Source organism: Pangasianodon hypophthalmus, chromosome 12, assembly GCF_027358585.1.
Source record: "Pangasianodon hypophthalmus isolate fPanHyp1 chromosome 12, fPanHyp1.pri, whole genome shotgun sequence".
Classification (NCBI taxonomy): domain Eukaryota; kingdom Metazoa; phylum Chordata; class Actinopteri; order Siluriformes; family Pangasiidae; genus Pangasianodon; species Pangasianodon hypophthalmus.
Genome location: NC_069721.1, coordinates 18,115,438 through 18,134,430, shown reverse-complemented (window position 1 = coordinate 18,134,430; position 18,993 = coordinate 18,115,438). Strand labels below are relative to the sequence as shown.

General features: G+C 39.6%; 1 protein-coding gene across 2 annotated transcripts in view; it reads right to left on the bottom strand.

Annotated features, from left to right (window-relative positions):
• Nucleotides 1-18,993, bottom strand: part of rnf213b (ring finger protein 213b) — a 42,385-nt gene that overhangs the window by 11,637 nt on the left and 11,755 nt on the right. For both annotated transcript variants that reach the window (XR_008302965.1, XM_034309271.2), the window contains exons 18-48: nt 18,682-18,841; nt 17,951-18,168; nt 17,611-17,754; nt 16,756-16,908; nt 15,212-16,625; nt 14,914-15,098; nt 14,648-14,800; nt 10,453-14,373; nt 10,197-10,333; nt 9,853-9,951; nt 9,531-9,649; nt 9,341-9,457; nt 9,136-9,185; nt 8,820-8,976; nt 8,587-8,722; nt 7,979-8,167; nt 7,727-7,860; nt 6,839-7,014; nt 6,005-6,208; nt 5,671-5,858; nt 5,453-5,573; nt 5,227-5,327; nt 4,889-5,068; nt 3,783-3,928; nt 3,486-3,585; nt 3,278-3,389; nt 2,188-2,404; nt 1,698-1,888; nt 1,486-1,608; nt 674-784; nt 91-333 (exon numbers count right to left, since the gene is read on the bottom strand). Coding sequence is in view for 1 of the 2 variants with exons in the window: in XM_034309271.2 (XP_034165162.2) it covers nt 91-333; nt 674-784; nt 1,486-1,608; nt 1,698-1,888; nt 2,188-2,404; nt 3,278-3,389; nt 3,486-3,585; nt 3,783-3,928; nt 4,889-5,068; nt 5,227-5,327; nt 5,453-5,573; nt 5,671-5,858; nt 6,005-6,208; nt 6,839-7,014; nt 7,727-7,860; nt 7,979-8,167; nt 8,587-8,722; nt 8,820-8,976; nt 9,136-9,185; nt 9,341-9,457; nt 9,531-9,649; nt 9,853-9,951; nt 10,197-10,333; nt 10,453-14,373; nt 14,648-14,800; nt 14,914-15,098; nt 15,212-16,625; nt 16,756-16,908; nt 17,611-17,754; nt 17,951-18,168; nt 18,682-18,841 (9,699 nt within the window). In the remaining variant the exon portion in view is untranslated. The remainder of the gene's footprint in view (nt 1-90; nt 334-673; nt 785-1,485; nt 1,609-1,697; nt 1,889-2,187; nt 2,405-3,277; nt 3,390-3,485; nt 3,586-3,782; nt 3,929-4,888; nt 5,069-5,226; nt 5,328-5,452; nt 5,574-5,670; nt 5,859-6,004; nt 6,209-6,838; nt 7,015-7,726; nt 7,861-7,978; nt 8,168-8,586; nt 8,723-8,819; nt 8,977-9,135; nt 9,186-9,340; nt 9,458-9,530; nt 9,650-9,852; nt 9,952-10,196; nt 10,334-10,452; nt 14,374-14,647; nt 14,801-14,913; nt 15,099-15,211; nt 16,626-16,755; nt 16,909-17,610; nt 17,755-17,950; nt 18,169-18,681; nt 18,842-18,993) is intronic.

The window sequence follows — 18,993 nt, the reverse complement described above, 5'->3', positions numbered from 1 at the left end:
TAATCTTACAAATGTACATATTAGTTAGTTAGTTAGTTAGTTAGTTTCTTAAAAATTAGTGCTCCCCATTGATTGATTTACTTTTCTTACCCTCATAGTCTGTGGCCTAGAGGCAATGAGGTGGAAAGGATTGAGAAGTTGACTCCCACTATGGAACACAGCGATGGCATGAACCAGGAGCTCCAGGAGAAGACGTCTCTGTGTAGATTCATTTGCACGAACATGTAGGTGAGGCATGAGACCTCCAAATGGATTTGATAAAAGGCTGGTGCAGAGGTCACGCAGGTGCCCTGCTGTGCTCTCCCTCACATTATCCTTCAGCATCTCTAACTCCTGTTGAGCAAAACAGAAAGAAAAAACAGACTAAGATATGCTTAGCAGTTAACAAATGATGTCCTGCCTTTGTTATGTTTGTACTTATATCGTACCTATGATTGTACTTATATCGTGAACTGTTCAAACCATCTGCAGTGTACTAAACATGTTTCTGTTGTTATATTTTATACAGTTACTATACAGTGCAAACAAATGATTACTAGGATTAGTTTATTATGCTTAATAAATTATGATGATGATGATGAGGATGGTATTGACAATAATTATTGCTGCTATCATTATCATTGTTATTATAATTCAAATTTTTTATTTTATTTTATTTATTTTTTTTTTTTACCTGTGCTCCAGGGCGCATGGCTATGTCAGGTGACCCTAGGCGGCAGGTCACCTGTCTGAACAAGGCCAAAGCCAGGAGAACACTCTTCGCAGACTCTGAACTGCTTACATTCTAGAGAAAAACACACACATACACACTTGTTATTATTCAGAAAGCATTAGACTGTCCCAACCACATCCCATTCATACAGTATATTATGTTTGGAATTACAAGGTTGTAAAGCATTTCAGTAGACTTGATCAAACAAGACTAAAGGTCACTTAGCAATTTTGGTGGAAGTTAGCATAAGCTACTTGCTTTGAATCCAGCCCCTTCCTTTAATATTCCCTCCAATGCCATGCTCACAGAACACTTGTGCTGCCTTAGTCTCAGCCTGAGATGTTCTATTCATGGAATACAGAGCATCTAATATTTTTTGTACACTTTTCTGGCCACAAGCTTCAGAATGTTGAGTATATGATATAATCTTGTGTTTGATGACAGGTTTCGGGAAAAGCCACTAAATGTTTTTAGTGAATGAAATAAAAATGAAATAGTGACTATTATTTCACTAAATTTCACATTCAAACTATGTCCTGACCTAAAAATGAACAATCCACTATAACATATCTGATTCATGAATCAAGCTGTTTATCAGCTAATTTCATACAAGAACTGTGAGGTTCGACATCTCGTCCCACAACATACAGTATGCGCATATGTATGCAATGACAATAAAAATGTCCTTGTCTTGATTTGACTAAGGAAATAAAGTGTAAAGTGCTCCAGGACTATAGGTGACGTGACGATACAGCATTCGTTTGTGTAGCGACCTGCAGGGCGGCTTTAAGTGCGTCACTGTTGGACTCCAGCAGCACTTGACCCACTCCATTTCTGACAGTGCGATACTGCTCACCGCAGCACAGATATCGATCCACCTCCACAGGAATCAACCTCTTCAAACAGGGAACATGCAGAATGTAAGGATTGCAGATTAATGTGCTATTCATAACAACTGGAAAGCTCCAGATTGGACCACACTTACCTGTAGTCGCAGGAGCTCAGCGGGGAACACCCACTCATAGGGGGCGCTGTTCATCACGGCCTGTACACAGTCTGTGCCTGCCTGCCTGTTAAGCGTTCTGAGCAGGTAGACTCTATACCAGTCATTCCTACCATACTCACAGACCGCCTTCACCTCCTCTAACAGTCTCAGTTCCCATTCAACACATTGTCCTGAGGAAACAGACAACACTTATGCATACTTCAGCAACATCACAATTAACACTATACAAAAATACTGAACCAATTCATTATATCAAAATAAGCACAAAGTCTACCTAAATGCAAAAACAAAAAGAGAAAAAATATAATATCATAAGCTACTTTGCAGCATATCTTACGGTGTAAATCATTTGGCTGGCTATGCATACTGTACAATACATACTTCCAAACATTATCACATCTATGTTAACCAGTCTGGCTCAGTGAATTATTCTGTATATATACATTTCTGAAAATATTCTCAGCCTCACCGCTCTTACGGCTGACAGCCCTGGGCAGTATGCGAGCCGCAGTGTCCAGACACATCCTGAGACGGGCCATGGACAGAAGAAACTCAGCAGGCTGCTGTTCTCTGGATGGCGTCTGCTTGCGAGCCAATCGGTTGAGAAAATTAACTTCTTCTTGCTGACGTCGCTGAAGTTCTTTGGCCTCCAGAGTTTCACTCAAACCCACACAAAGCAAAGAATCCTAGACAAACCCCACACAGGAATATATTTACACACAGCATTCATATACCTGAAGCAAATGAGCTTACTGCAGGATATAAATGCACAACAAAAAGGGTATAAAATATAAAGAAGTTACAAATAGACTGAATTGTATTATGGTCCAACTGTATTAGCGTGAGAATGGAAAGGGTTGGTGAACTTGATTGAGGCAAAAGCTCTGAAATTTTGAGACTGTTTTTTTTTTTTTTTTTTTTTTTTTAGTTGAGTTGTAGACAGAGCACTGAAAAGCACCTGCTGGAAACATAAAGTGAGCCCTTCATCTCTGACAAAGTCCACCTATCTCCCAAGTCCTCCTTCCCTCCCACCTTCACACACACACACACACACACACACACACACACACACCGGGTTCTAGAATATCACATTTTGTGTATCATTTTTAGAAAAAGGAGCATTTTAATTAATTGACCACTTAACAACCCACAATGTACCAGCTGATTTCCTTATAAAACTGTATTTGATATAGTTTACTATTATTAAGAGTAATTATTTATATTTGGAAACTTTTCATTTCAATTTTTGAAGCATTTTAGCATTATTCTTTATATTTGCTGAAGACTTTTGCACATTAACATATACACAGTTTTAGTGTGAGCATTTATATTCACTAACGGTGCGTAGTCATACCTTGCATGTTATCAGTTTTTTTTAAAGCCCAGTTGAGATTATCATGATCTTAGATGCCAGACTTTAACACAAAGAAATTATATAACTATGTAGGGGCAAACAACTCACAGAAAGTCCAAAGGCAGAAAAGGATTCCAAAAATAACAAACTGCTTTTATAGTAACAAATATAGTAACAGCACTTAAAAATGCATAGAATGACATACCTGGAAACAGTTAACAAAAAGTCTGTAAAGTTCCATCCTGTCCTCATTATCCAGGAGTTTGTCCTCCAGGTTTTTCAAATATGTCTGAATATGGCCCTTTACCTGGTCAAAACTGAAGAAATAATCCGTATTTGTGCAATATTTGTTCAGTCATGCTACATAATGCTTATTTGTTTGTGTGTGTGACTGTTTGCAAAGCCATTGATACCTGTATTGCAATAAGAGTTTAGGCAACACAGACCGAACCACAGGACTCTGGTCAACACATTCCAGGAAGGGGGTTAGCTCTCTTGTCTTATACACGTCTCCTACAAACATGCAAACATACACACGCACAAAAAATTAAACATAACAAAAAATTTTACAGTAAAACACGCACCTCTTAATTAAGGCAGCAAAATTATTTTGGGCAACTAGCACAAATTTAGGAAATGCACAGTCGCTGTTGATTCTCTCAGAATACCTACGAGCTGTCTAATAAAAAGCATTAATAAAAAGCACCAACCCTGGGCTGAGATAAGTAGAGAGAAGAGCAGCTCCACCATGTCCTCTTGGGGGTGCTGTCCCTTGGAGAAGCAGAAACGAGAGACTACCTCCAAAAAGAAGGAGTTACAGCATCTCCTTAACTCTCTATGTTGTTTTAGGGCCGAACTGAAAAACACATATTTTTTAATCAGTAATAAAATACAATACGGTCACAAACTGCAAAGACACTATTATTACAAGTCTATACCACAGCGCTGTTGAATTCTTGAATCTGATTGGCCAGAAGATGTTGATTATTTTCTATAATAGCAGCTCTTACAATAGTGCTGAGTGTAATTTAAAAAAAAAAAAAAAAACAAGTTATATTAATATTACACTGAGTTTATATTAATGTACTGTTAATATGTCTATAATCTAATATGTCATAGTTTCTAAAGTAATAACTCATTCACAGCGACTTGTATGGGGAAAGCTTGACAAGCCTAAGCCTAGCTTCTTTTTTTTTTTGACTTATTTAACTCGAGAGAGAGAGAGAGAGAGAGAGAGAGAGAGAGGTGTTGGTGAGGGAACAACTGCTTATAGTTCCACAACATTAAATTTAACTACAAACAGTTAAAAAGTATGATGTGTCATTCACTAGTATCTAAAATATATAAATGAAAAAAAATTCATTGGCAAATTGTTTTGGCATATGAGGATTAAAACATTTCACGTGCTGTTGTAGCAAAACTTCAGGGCACTAACAGGAATTCTGCTTCTCATCACACCACCCTGTCATTAATTATTTTACTATAACAGTACACCCCTAACACCCAACACCTGACCATCACACCCATATGTGGATCTTCCTCAAACGGTTGCAACAAAGCTGGAAACACACAAGGGGGATGTATTTGTATGTTGTGGCATTACAGTTTCCCTTCAAATTAACTAAGAGGAACAAATCTGTTCCAGTATGACAATGCCCCGGTGCACAAAGCAAGTTCCTTGACGACATGGTTTGCCAAAGTTGGCGTGGAAAAACTCGGTGGCCTGCACAGAGCCCTGACCCCAAGAGTATGGTTTGATAAAAATTATATTGGCTAAGAAAAATGTGTGTTCCACTTGTGTTCGTGGGAGACTCACTCCATACTGGCTGAGATAGCTGGCTGGAAGTTGGGAGGAAGCTGTGTCCTGCACTTAGGGCATTTTGCTTCCTCTCCTTGCATACATTTCTTCATACAGGACAGGCAGAACACATGCTCACACTGTAGGACACAGGGCTCAGCCAGGTCCTCCAGACACACAGGGCACTTCAGACCAAAGCTACGGTGAGAAACAGCCCAGGGATAAAATACAGGTGGATGTTAGGAGGCATAGGAGGCATGAAAATTTAAACCTAACCCTACACTTTATCAAGGCACAGATACCATCCACAAGGTTAAGATTAAAAACAAATGGGCACTGTGGAAGGTGGGCAGTACCGTAACTCCCTGCTTATGGATTCCTCATGGTACTCATTGAGGATGCGGATGAGCTGCTGCAGACAGGCTTTGCTGTGTAGGTCAGGACAGTCCTCCATCAGCTAATGCATTGGGGGAAAAATAAGTTTAGCCATTTATTTGACCAAGAAATGACATTAGTAGCCTAGTAACAAAGTGCAAACGAGCAATGAAGGACCATTTTGGTGTGTTTTTGCCCTACACTGACCCGCTGTAGCTGGCTGCAGTGTTTAAGTGTCAGTGCCACCAGCTTCTCATCACGTGAATTTACTTTCACCACAACTTGCTCGATAAAAGCAGCTACCACCAGCGTTCCCTGCCATACAGATCTGAAAAGCACAAAAAGCTTGTGAGGGCAAGCATTACTGATTATTTGGGACAAATACTTTTCTAAAAAGTCTTTCTCTTTTACTCCACAAGGCTTACTTCATAGTATTCAGATGTTTGAGACAGCCAGGACTGCAGAGGGAGCTGTAAGTGGGACTGAATGCTCTCTGCAAGCAGGGCTGCAGCAATTCAACTCTGCCCAGAAAGACTGAGCACTGAGAAAACGATGTAATAGACTGAAGTTTAATCTCCTCCACACATATCCCAAGAGCTAGAATGTCTTCATGCTGTGACAAATGAAAATGATGAAGTTCTGGTCATTTTTTTCTCACCACTGTTAAATTACATTACTTTTCCTTTTGCTCCTCATCTCTGAGAGGTAAGCATGAGATAAGTCTCTGACTACGTTGGAAAGTATCTCTGATGTTCTCACCATGTCTGGTCGGTCTTTCTGTGAGGACCGTTTCAGAATAAGAGGAGCCAATTGAGGCTGGATCTGCAGAATGTGTAAGAGTGTGTCCAATCGTGGACTGAAGTGTTGGGCTGCTGCCATGATCCAGGCTGGAGAAAGATCAGGGGTCACGCCCATGTCCTGCTGCAGAGCCGCAACATAACCTAACATCGCTGCACTGAACACCTGCACCAGAAGCACACACATAAAAGCACAAACACAGAAAACATAACTTCATTAATATATTTTTGATATACAGTAGAGTCCAAAGTGCTGAGACCACATTGAAAATGTGGGATTTTTTAAAATTTAAAACTGGAACTAAATAGAATGTTTTAGAATTTTGACTATTCAATATTCAAGATATTGCACAATTTCTAGGTCACTATTTAAATTTAAGCAAATTTGTGATATTGACCAAGTTAACTCCTTGGTATAAAAGGTCAGCTTTTCTGTGAGTCTCGTCCCTTCCACTGAAGCACATGTTCAGGTAATATGCTAATAGATTTGATCTAACATAGATCATCATGTTTTACACAAACTTGTTGAGTCTGTGTCAGCTCGAGTGGACATTGCCATTAAAGCAAAAAGGGGACACACCAAATACTCATCAATTCTGAAATTCATGTAAATATTTCTAAGATTCTACTTCTCACTGAAGTTAAAGCTGATAATATCATGAAACCTTAGCGTTAAAATGAAAAAGATTGCCAAACAGAAGCATTGTAACTAGTGGTCTCTGACTTTTGGACCCCACTGTATGTTTGATGGCTTGATTGATATCACAGGACAGGGAGAGCTGTACGGGTCTCTCACCCTCACTTCGTCTTCAGTCTTGATTTTGAAGGAGAGTATTACAAAATCAGTGAGGTATCTCTGGCCCAGTTCTATGCGCTCTCTCTCTGAGAGTTTTTCCATGTAGCCACCCAACCGACTGCCAGTCACGGCACTTACGAACTGCTGGATTCGCTTGTGGCTGCTCTGTTCAATACCTGAGACAGAAAATAGCAAAGCAGCCTTTTAGTGACGTATTATCTGAGCTTTGTCTTGATACCCAACTGCCATTTAAACCCATTTACAGGAACATTTGGAAGATTATCCTAACAGAAGTGCTTTGTAGTCTCCACCAGAAACATATTTTCATGCTAGTACAAATAGGTCAGGGTCTAAGAGTACTATCAAACTAAAATCCTGTTAGTGATGTGTTAATACAATGAGTTAGTACAGCAAAAAACACAGTACAAGTCAAGTTTTTTATCGCTCATTTAAATGCTTGGCAGAGATTTAGGTCTTCAGGACTTGTTTGAAGACAGCCAGTGACTCTTGATGCTGGTCTTTCTTTTATCTTGTGGCATAGTGGGTCAAGTCAACCCATGCTAGAAGCTTGAAGGAAACATGGTACACAGCCAGGTTTGACAAATCCCCTGGGTGGAGACTGATCCATTTTAACTTGTATGCAAGCATCAAATCTGATGCAGGTAGCTATAGGAAACCAGTGGAGAGAACGTACCAGTGGGATGATGTAGGAGAAACAAGTCATGTTGCTATCAACATGCTAAACATCCTAAACTTGCTATCAAAATGGCTAAAATTACACCATTATTCATGACTGCTCTATTATAGTCATTACTTTCACTCTGTGTCAAAAATACAACCTTTACATCAGTTGCTTAAATACTGTTGCAAATCTCTTTGTCTTCTCACCCTGCACAAACTGAGACTCCTCCCATAGGCTATGACAGTACAGTCTGATGAGCCAACTAAAAGGAGCAGTGCATGTGTGCGCCTCTCCTCCCACCACCAGATTGCACTGCACATCAATCTCTTGTTCTGAGGAGCTAAAAGAATGAAAACAATAAGCATTTAGTTCCCATTGTACTGTAAAATAGTTCTTGTGCAACTGACCTGACTAAAAAAGCAGATCACACTGATCACAATTTTATTCAAGCTTGTTACCTTGAGTTCTGTGGCACTGACAGGTCTAAAATCTGTTCATCATCAAAGATGTCCAGCCAGAACTGGACAAGCCCTTCACTGAGCCCTGCACCATACACCAAGTCCAGGTTAGAGTCTCTGTCCAACACCTCTAATATGTGGGCCAGAATTGGGGTCAGAATGCCCTGTAGACATCGCCACAGAGTGTGCCTGTGTATAAAAATCATAAGGAGACAGAGAATGTTGTGTAAGTAAAACTACTGAGGTCATTCACTGTTGGTAGAGAACAGAAGCATATTTGTAAGTTGAGAATGAGTTGATATTAGTTTCATGGTCAAGTCCATGTCTAAAGCCAGGTGCATTCTTAAGTCAACAGAGTAGTCCAAGTCGTCTCACACTCACATTTAAGTTGACATTCAAGTCATGAACAAGTTCAAGTCAAGTCTCAAGTCACAGACAAGCCAAGTCCAATACTCAAGCAGTACATCAGTGATTAATATTGTCTACAAAGTCTACCAAGACTTTTATTAGGCATTCACATATGTAAAGACAAAAATTAAACTGTCATTAAGGACTAATTAAGTGAAATCATCAAACTTTTAACCAATGCCTTGATTCCACTACACTACCTGAGAGTGCCGCCTTCTTGCAAGGCCTCCCGCTTCATTATTTCTCTGTTCACCCAGTCTCCTGAATTAGGCATAAGCTCCTCTCTCTGTGTCAGGGCAACCACCAATCGCTTCAGCAATACTTCCTGGAAACGTGCTAATGCACAAAACGATATTAAACAATAGATTTTTATGAAGTACTTCTCAGTATTTCAGGTAACAAACAAGCAGATTGTGCCAATGAATCAACTGACCTCCATTACGCCCCAAGTCGTTTTCCAGAAGGCCAAAAAGAGTGTGCATGCGCTCCATACTCCTAGAAGCTTTATTAACAGAGTCTCTAAGTAGTGAAACCGCTTTCTGAGTGCATGATCTCACCAAAGACAAACTGTGCAGGTATGCAGATTCTTCCTGTTGACCGAATATAAGGAGTTTTAATAAGCATCTCGTGATGCACTTGGCCACAATTTCAGTGATGTAACCTGGGGCCATCGACTGTTTCTGGACCAAATATACTGTAATTATACATAAAGTTTTTTGAACATTTTGTACTGTTTACAAGAAACTGACCCATTGGCTTTTGACTGTGGCTTCTTCTTGATCTTCTACTTCCATGGCAGCTACAAATGCAAAATATGGTAGCAGGCACATTTGTATGATATGATTTTCAATCAAAATAAAAAGAGTGATTGAATCCAGGATATTATTCTCTGTCATTTTAACTAAATTGAAAATTGCAGATGTATTAACTTGTACTTAATGGGTAGCAACACACCAGACTGTGCCGGCTTAGAGAGTAGCTTGCTGATTGGTGTTCCACAAAAAACCGAGAGATCCAAGCTCATGTCACTGGTGTCTCTGAGGTCATCGATATGTGTCGAAAGCCATGCACCTATTATAGAAAATAAAATGAAGCAAATCCCAGAAACTTCGTATAATTGCTATGAGAATGTAGTTTCACTCACCTCCCTGGAATCCAATATACTTATTGCCACTTGCAATCCTCGAAAGTTTTGTGATAAACACAATATAGCAGTTGTGATCTTCTGACTGAAAAGCTAGAAGTTCATTCATGGTGCAGTACCTGAAAACATATTAATAGGTTTTAATCCTAGCTACATAAAGATTCTGTATTGCAAATATGCGAGTAGCTGTGGTAATATAACATTGTTGTTTATAAAAGTAAAAAGCTTAAAATATTACTGAAAATTGAATTACGTAGCAACCTTCATCATATACTTACGAAAGAAAAAGGAAAGCAAAGGGCAAAGGGTATAAAACACTCACTTTGCAGAAGCAATGAGTTCATTTTTGCAGAGTGATTCCTCCATATCCATTTGAACCAACAGGATGTGCAGAGACAGATGTGCAGTCTTCAGGAAGCCTCTGAGAATGACAAAAGAGAGAAAAAGATTAGACTTATATTAATGTAAAAACAGACGTTGTGTTGTGTGGTCTGAAATTTTACACAAAACTAGAAAGAATCTTCACAGATCTTTGTCTGTGACAGCAGGTAAAATCAGTGTAATCTTAACTTAAGGCTGAAAAAGGTGACAGGCGATACATATAAAAGTGATATAGGTGTAATATAGAATTTATGTAGTTTGGTAATAGATGATTATGTTCTGTACCGTATTTTGCTGCAGAATGAAGCTTCTGTGTCAAACTGGTGCAGAGAGAGCAAAAGGAGCCGCTCCATGGACAGACCCAACGCTTGGGCCAGATTTCGCACATCGGCTTTAGTTAGCAGACTAGAGAAGGTGGTTACCTAGCACGAAATGCAACATTTAAATGCCACTCCAATGCCACTCCAAATGCCACTCCAATGCCACTCCACAGTTACCAATATACAGTTATACAGATACCAATACCAATAACATTCCTCACCTCTATGAATCTCTTCTTTTCCTTGTCGGTGTTCTTCAAATGACTGTCCATAAATCCTCTGAGGGAATGGTGGTCTTGCTGATGAAAATATAGCCTCTGAAGTCTTTCTACTTCATGGTTTCCCAGCCCTGTGTATTTTAGCCTCAACACAGAATCTGGCGTGGTACAGTTCAACAAGAAGTATTTGGCACATTCATAGACCTCTTCCTCCTCATCTCTGGATTCTTTTGGTTCATTTAACCTTACTTCCTCAAGGTCATCTGGATATACATCCATTTCCACAGACTTAGGAATTTCCCCAAGAGCATCTTGTTTGCTTTCAGCTTCAATGCTGCTCTCGCTGTCATCTACATCCATCAAGACAAGTCCCTCGTTATTTTCATCGATGAGAGTCTTTCCTGTAGCACTGCCTGTCAAAGCACTTTCCTTGTCATCATTGGGTGTAGAGTGATGAGACTTAACTCCTTCTCCTTCATCATAGACCTGTTCCTTATGTTCATTTATGTCATCCTCTGTGGACATTGACAGATTGGTAAACCCTGTGGGCACTGACATACTGTTCTGCCTCTTTCTGGGAATGTCAACTTGACCATCTCCTACTTTCTGATGATCCTGTTTTTCTCTTCTTTCTAATGCCTGCAGGAGAGCACTGGCACAAGCATCTCCATGAAAACCAACGAAAGCATCGGATGAGCTGAAATCTGATGCAGATGTCTCAGAATACTGGGAAAACTCATTCACCCAGTTCTTGAGTTTTTCCAGAACTCTGTGCTGCCATGGTGTCAAATCTGTACTCCTGTCAACTCTGTGCTTCTCCAGCCTGTTTTTCAGTGGCACAGGAAACTTGTCATAGACCTTTTCCTGATCCTCTATCACAACCAGTCTGAAATCTTTGTGCACTCGACACTTTACTCTGTGCGACCCTAATCCCAGGTCGACATACTGCTGCCCACTAAAGTAAACATAGTACTGATTCAATGCATCATATAGACTCTCATATAGATTAAGCAGGTTCAAGAGGATGACAGTCCGGCCAGTTTCCATACATGTCTTCACTCGACACACATTGCGGCAGATTTGAGCGTACTCCTGATCTTTGGGAAATCCAGAACCAAACACAATTTCAGGGCAGGTGTATTCATCCTTTGAAAAAATACACTGCTGAATTATGTATAGGGCAGCATTGTTTGTTGTCAGCAGAAGAAGGTAGCGACATTCTTCTTCATTGTTGTGATCAAGGTTTTGTTTAATCATTTCTAGTGTGCTTATCATAGGGATTTCATGACGGTTTGAGAAGAGATCTTGGAAATGACAGAGAGGATCAAAGTTGTCTTTCTGTCCACTGAAATTACGCAGTATAGCCTTTGCTAAGTCGCTGTCACTGGGCTCACAGTCTGTGTTTTTTACAACAGCAAAAATCATTTTCACCAAACTGTAATAATCCCTGAGTCCAAAGAATTGTTCGCTGTCACTTTTACAAATGTTTAAAAAGCCTTTTGCCAATTTAGGCAGGAGATGATTGATTTTGTGACGAACAGACTCAGATGATGAGCAGATACCTTTGGCTGTCTCCACTAACTCGTTTTCACTTGGATCCCAACGAGAAACAAAAACACCTCTGTTCATCTTAGCAGGATCAAGAGCCCAGTTTGAGATTCCAACAAAGCCCACTTTCATGTGTGGATCTGGCCTGTCATTGTCAATGCAGCCATCCTCCAAAAGAGGGTGCAGGGTTTTCAGTGGCATCTGTGGAGAATCTTCTGCCAATCCTATCTCATCTAGCACTACCACTGATACATACTCGTCCAAGTTCTTGTCTTTTTGAAAACGAGCACAATTCCTGAAAGTTCCAATGATCCCTTCTGGACTTGAGTGAGGGCTACACTGAAAAGACACCATGTGCACCTCTTTGAGCTTCTGGAACAATTCACTGTGAGAGGCCTGCCTTTGCATGGCATCAGCTACAACAGTTTTGGCAAGAGATTTAGAGCTCCCTGGCTTGCCTACCAGGAAAAGTGGGATCTTCAGCTCAATGCAGACCACCATGAGAAAGACATTTTCTTTCAATGCTAAATTTTTAGCAATTGTCTCTCTTGTTTGAATGCTCTGGAGGAAGAAGTCTTGGCGAGAGGAAATCTCATGCTCCAGCGCCTGTTTGGAGTTGAGTGGTTGTGGAAAGAACTGGCTAATATTCTGCAGATAGTTGTCTCTGAACTCAAGTGATGGATAATAGCAAATACCCAGAGCAAGAGCCAAGCATTTAAAGGTCATTTGTATGTTGTCAGTCTCTTGACATTTTGGAAAAAGGTGACATCTGTGTTTGTAGAACCACACTAGCACCCTCATTGATCTCTCTACATCCCTAAGACTTACAAAACTGCACTCATCCACTTGATGACGCATATGTCTTTGAGATGCTGACAAAACTTTGGTGATCACACTCTGGCACTGAAATGGCAAGCAGTGTTCTTCAATTTGTTTCTGTACAATCTGTTGGATATAAGAAAGTTCTGCTGAATCACTCAACTGCCCAAAGTCCCAAACAAGGGGGATCATGCTTGGGGGCAAAGGATGAACTCGGTATACAAGCTGGCGCATGGGAACTTGACCAAGCCGATCCTCGGTTTCCCCAGCCTTTACTCTGTAGCCCAATCCAGCTCTCTCCAAGCGTTCAATCATTTTGGGAGTATGTCTCCTGTAGGGATTGCATGCAGCAATTATTTTCAGACCGGAATTTTTCTTCAAAGGAAATCCTTGTACAGACTTGTCACATAGTACCTCTTTGATAGCAAAGATGGCCTCTGAGGTGTTCGCCTCATCAAAAAACAAAATGGTGTCTAGTTTGTATTTTTGAGTGTTTCTCTGTGCAAGTTCTTCAGCCTCCTTCACCTTCTTGTATATAGTGTCAGCAGTAGTTCCTCCATGAACTTTAACCAATTTCATGTTTTCAACATCTCTACCTTCCCTTTGCAGATCACAAAGAAACTTCACCAGTCTGGTCTTCCCACAACCAGTTTCCCCCATTATGATCACTGGAATTTCACACCTGAATCTCATATGGATGGCCAGCATCTTCATTACATTGTCAGAAGTGAGCTCATATGTGGGATCAGGGTCAAACCGGGTCATCTTAGCACCAACAACAAAGGAAATCTTTTGTATCTTGGTCTTTCTTGGCAGCCGGTCAAAGTCTTCAGAAAATGAAATTCTTTGATTCTGAAGTCCTGCGTACAGGTCAAGTGACATTACATCTTTCATCAAAACATTATTAGTTTGTGGGTCAACAACATTAACAGCATTTCGGGTGGAACTTTGCTTCACATGAAAACCAAGGAAGGTCATGGAAAAGCGATCTGCATTAAAGAAGATATATGGATGAGATTCATTCTCCCATCGCTTGCGAATGGTTAACCTGGCTAAAAGATCTGGGAGAAGTGAGGGGCTTTGGTCAGAGATGTCCAGGGAAGGGGATGCAAAGTCCCTAGCCATGTGTATCATGAATTTGACTATGAAGTTCTTGAAGCCACTCAAAATGCTACCAAAAAAGTTCGGATCACAGAATCCTGAATTCTCACAATCGTTGAGCTGCAGGTTGAGAAACCAAGTAAAGTGCTTCAGTTCAGCCCATGAAGGGTCCTCCAGTCCACAGTTTGATAAAAGATGATGAAGACAATCCACTTGATTGCCATCTACAGATCCAGCTTTATATTTGAAGTGGTCCAAATTCTCATTTCCACTGAATCGCTTTAAATATTGGTAAGGTCTCTGAACACCTTCACTCTCAAACTCTTGAATGTCCATCAGTGGGTCTAAGGATGCGTGTTTCTCATGACGATTTCTGATTCCGCGCTCCAGGTCTATGACTTCTTTTGGTGGTTTACAGTGAATTGCTGGCAGTAAGCTGAGAAGACCTTGGCTTGCCTAAAAAGAAATCAAAGAGTTATACAAATAATTTATTCGAATAATGCTCCAAGTAAAATGTTATCATTTTATTAACTATTACCATTGTTTTACAAACAGAATAAATGCTCAAGTATTTCATAAAAAAAACTCAATACTGAATTACACAGCAGAATGACTTGGGTAATGAGGAAAAAGTAGAGAAATCAAATGGAAGTAAGCTGTAAGAAGTTAGACAAAGTAATTTCACAAAACACTTCAGCCTGGGTGTGATAGAGGGCAGGAAAAGACATACCTCTTTATGTGTTTGTCTAAATGCAGAATCTGGCAGAAGTGCTTCAACTGCAATCAAGTGAGCTGTGTTTCTCCTCCATAGTTTCCCTTCACTGTCACTCAGACATCCTAGAATGAGTAATCTGAACAGGAACTCCTCTAAACCACAACGAACCTGTTAAGCCAAATACCTGATATTAGCATCAAACTCATAAAAAAGTAAAATTACTCCAATTATAAATGAATAAACTTTGCAAAAACAATGCAACATAATGTAGTAAAACATACAGCTGCAGTGTCAATGTGCAGGAGAACAGGATCTTGCTCTTTCAGTGATGACTGTTTCTCACAAAGTGTTTGAACTAAGCAATCAATATCAACATTGGGTTCTATCAGTCTAACTGGCAGATAAGTGGCTTTTGGAAAAGCTGTCTTGAAATTCTGGAACATCCTTGTGACAAAGAGTGACTTTCCTGCAAGGAGACAAAAGTGGTGAGTAGGAATATTCAATAGTTTATCTTAACATTTTGATCATTTTATTATATTAATTTATATCAAATGTATTTTTATATATGCAAATACACACCAACAGCTGCACGTTTAGATGTAATCAACCACGATGAAATACCATTGGGAAAGACCTGAAGTTGACGGCCTTGAACATAGGGAGTAGTTAAGTGATGCCGGAGGTATTCCTTTGCACTTTCTAAAGAAACACTCAGTCCTGCTTGCACTTTGTAGTTGCTAAAGAACGATGGGATATATCTGTCTTGGTTCACAGGACAGACTATAACCATGCGAAAATTAGACCCAGCACTCCGCTCCATTGCCTCAAAACGTTCTGCCAGAGCTACACTTACATCATAGGTCAATAAACCTGGATTAACCAATGTATAGATTTTCTGATGGAGGCTTGGAGCACCTTGGCCTAGGCATCGCCTAAGAAAGATCTCAACCTCTTCTTCACTTGTGTCCTCTTGGCACATTAGCACCTCATCAACTGAGGGAAAAGCCTGTTCTGGGCTCTTCATGTACAAAGCAAGTGTAGTGGTTATTAATTCTGAAGCAGGGCAAAGAATGAGATTGGGCTTTCCATCTTGAAGAATAGATGGCAACTTGCGCTTGATGTTTAGCTTGTTCATAGCAGAGAAACAGGAAAGAAACTGAGCCAGGGTCTTAACATCCAAGTATTGTGTAAGGTATTTGGGCATGTTATTCCTGAAGTCCTGCCACAAATTCTCCAGAGTTTCCATAACTGCGTTTGTCATTTTGTATTCTTGGGCCTTTGTGGAGGGGACAGAACAAGTCTCCATCATATCTTCTTCTGACCCAGTTTCATCGCTACTGTCTTCCAACTCATCCTGTTCCCCTTCAGCCAAACATTCAGAAGATATTACAGAGCTAGAGGAAAGTTCTTCTAGCATATTCTCAGTGGAAATGTCAACTCTCTCTTCTTCAGTGTCTTTGACAATATTAGAGTTTTCTCTGTGCTGTATGGGTCTGCTAATATCCATAGACTGTTCAGACTCTGAGTCAGCACTGAAATGGCTTTGAAGCTCAAGCTGAAGACTCTCTTTTGCCTTTGCAAAGGCAAGTCTGATATCACTCAACGTACTGTCTGGCTTAAGTGGGGTGAGCAAGTGCCATATTTGTTGTGGCACAGGCATTCCCTTTTCACAGATTTTGTTGATCCAGTGGCAAAGGTAGACCACTTGTTCTGAGGTATAATAATTGAGTGCGTAGAATTGAGAGCGCAGCTCAGACATAAAGCTACACCAATCTTCATGGCAGGCTTCCATAGAGCGGCATACCTTTTGAAGCTCCTCTGCAACATGTCCATGATACACTATATGTTTCCCACAAAGGGGAAAGTGTATGTTAATGCATGGGTTCTTCTCATGGTTGCATATTACAAGTGCAAACAAGTCCCGAAAGAATAAGTTGCCAGATGAACATAGTTGCATGAGGATGCGCCCCATTCTCTGCACTCCCTCAAATATCTAGAATAAAGAGATACAATTTTCACATCATTTATTAAACCTCTTTATAATATCTTCTGTACCTAAACTCATAACCCATCCTATCTATCCATCAAAATATCACTCAGAATATATGTTCTGGTAAACTGACCTCCGTGAACTTGTTTACTTGCTCCTTGCCATGCTCTCCCTTGGATGACATCAGCATCAGTTTGTTCTGTAACTCCAATAATTCATCGAGACTGTATGTCATTTCCATTTCGCTGTTTTTTACCTTCACACATAAAACACTGCCCAGGGATTTCTACAAAATGGCAACAAAAAGAAATTTCAACAGTCTTCAATACTCAAAAAGAAGGATCCCTTCACAAATCCCTTCATTTATAAAGGCTTATTCCAAACGATATCAGTTGTCATAAAGGCTGCTTTCTTTAATTTTAAGTTGTCACAACACCTGAAAATAGCAAATTAACAGTGTAATAAATATAGCTTATATCCCATCCACACATTACAATTTAATTTGCCTGATTTAGTATTTTGTGGCCCGTGTGAAGAAAGCGTCTCTAAGTCTATGAATATGAGCTTATAAATATCTATGTAATTTCACACTGTATTAAATATCTATGTAATTTGACACTGTATTAACAGCTAAAATACAATGCCATTTTACTATTAATAAATTGTAATAAACATCCTTTGACAATGTCGTCACATGTAATGACACACTGCAGTGAGTTTGGATTTGATGTTTATCTTGTCACATCATCAACATATTAGAACTTCCCTGAGCTATAAAGTCATGACTTTCTAATGTAAGTCAGCCTAGAAAGTATCGTAACACCAACTTATGCATATTTTATCCATTTATGTATCTGTTTAAATCTAACATTTAAATCTGTTTATGGAGAATGTCTGCCAGTCCCTTTGTAAGTTGTTACCACAGAAAAAAATAACATATTAGAATGAACACATTATTGCCACTCTATATGTTCAACTGTCTACTCACCTTTCCAGAAGAAGTATCTGGCCAACCAACATGGTACACACCATGGGTATTGATCGCTGAGGCCAAAGAAAGAGAGGACTTTTCCACAGAGCCATGAGTCTCCCTCAGTCCTTTCAGCCAGTCTAACCAACAAGTGGAGTGTTTCTACAGACAGGATGTACGCTATGTTAACAATTGACATATGGCTAGTTCTGCTTAAAAACTCTGATATACTACTGATTATCTTTATAAACAGTATACATTTCAATATGTATGAGTCCAAATATTCACAGCCAATGGTCTCAGTGTCTTACATACAGTATAGGAGCTATGTACTACATATTTCTAAACAACAGCTTACCAGTTTTTCTGGAAGTTTTTCATCTTTTTCCAGAGTGTCCCACACTTCCTGAGCACGGGCAATTAACTCTTCAAAACCTGCCTTCTCATGTAAGGAGTATAACAATGGACTGTAACCTGAGACAGCATCTTGAAAACTGGTCAATCTGTCAATCTCAGTGTCATTCTCTCCAGCCGAAATGGAAGCCAAATCCATAAACACCTTCAGCTCACTTCGATCTGATCAAAAGCACAAATGGGTAGTTACTGTAAGAAGCAAACACTTAAGTAGAAAAGTGGGTAATGCTTTACAATACTGCTCAATAACTCATAGGTATCTAAGCAGGGACTAAGCAGGAAATATGAGTAGTACTATATTAACACCTTAGTCACTACTATAAACTACGTATGATTACTAGGTAATAATAAAGTAATGGCTTGGTAATTTCAGTATGAACTAAGCAATAGAGTCTTATATTTCCTCTGGAGAACTACTAGCTTACTACCAATTAATACTAATCACATAAGCTCCTTGAATACTGCCAGACCCACCTATTGAAGCACTATTAGCTGAGGCAAAGTAGAATATTCTAACACTTCAGTAACTTCAATATATTCTTTATTATTTGAAACATAAAAATACATGCTCAGAAAAGGCAGTTTAAACTATTGTAAAGTGTTACCAAAACCAAGTATGAATCTGTTTATCAACTCCGAAAAACAGAATATATTTGAGACCTTTAATGAACTTACTCTCAATCGTGGTCTTAACCCAGTTGACTAGTTTTTCGCTGCTCAGGAACGCCTCCAGACAAGCTGTGTGCTGATGGTTGACATGAGATAGCTTTTGCTTGGCAGTAATAAGGTCGTTGCTCAGTGATACTAGAGGCTTCTTTTTGAATGAATCTTCTCTCTGCACAACACAATGTTGTTTTCACTTACTTTATAAAAATATTACTGTAAAATTTATAGTGATTTACTAGTTTAGCAGGAAACTACTGTACTCAGAAAAGAGCATGTACTCAGGTCTTTACTGTAAATATGTTATAAAACATATTTACAGTA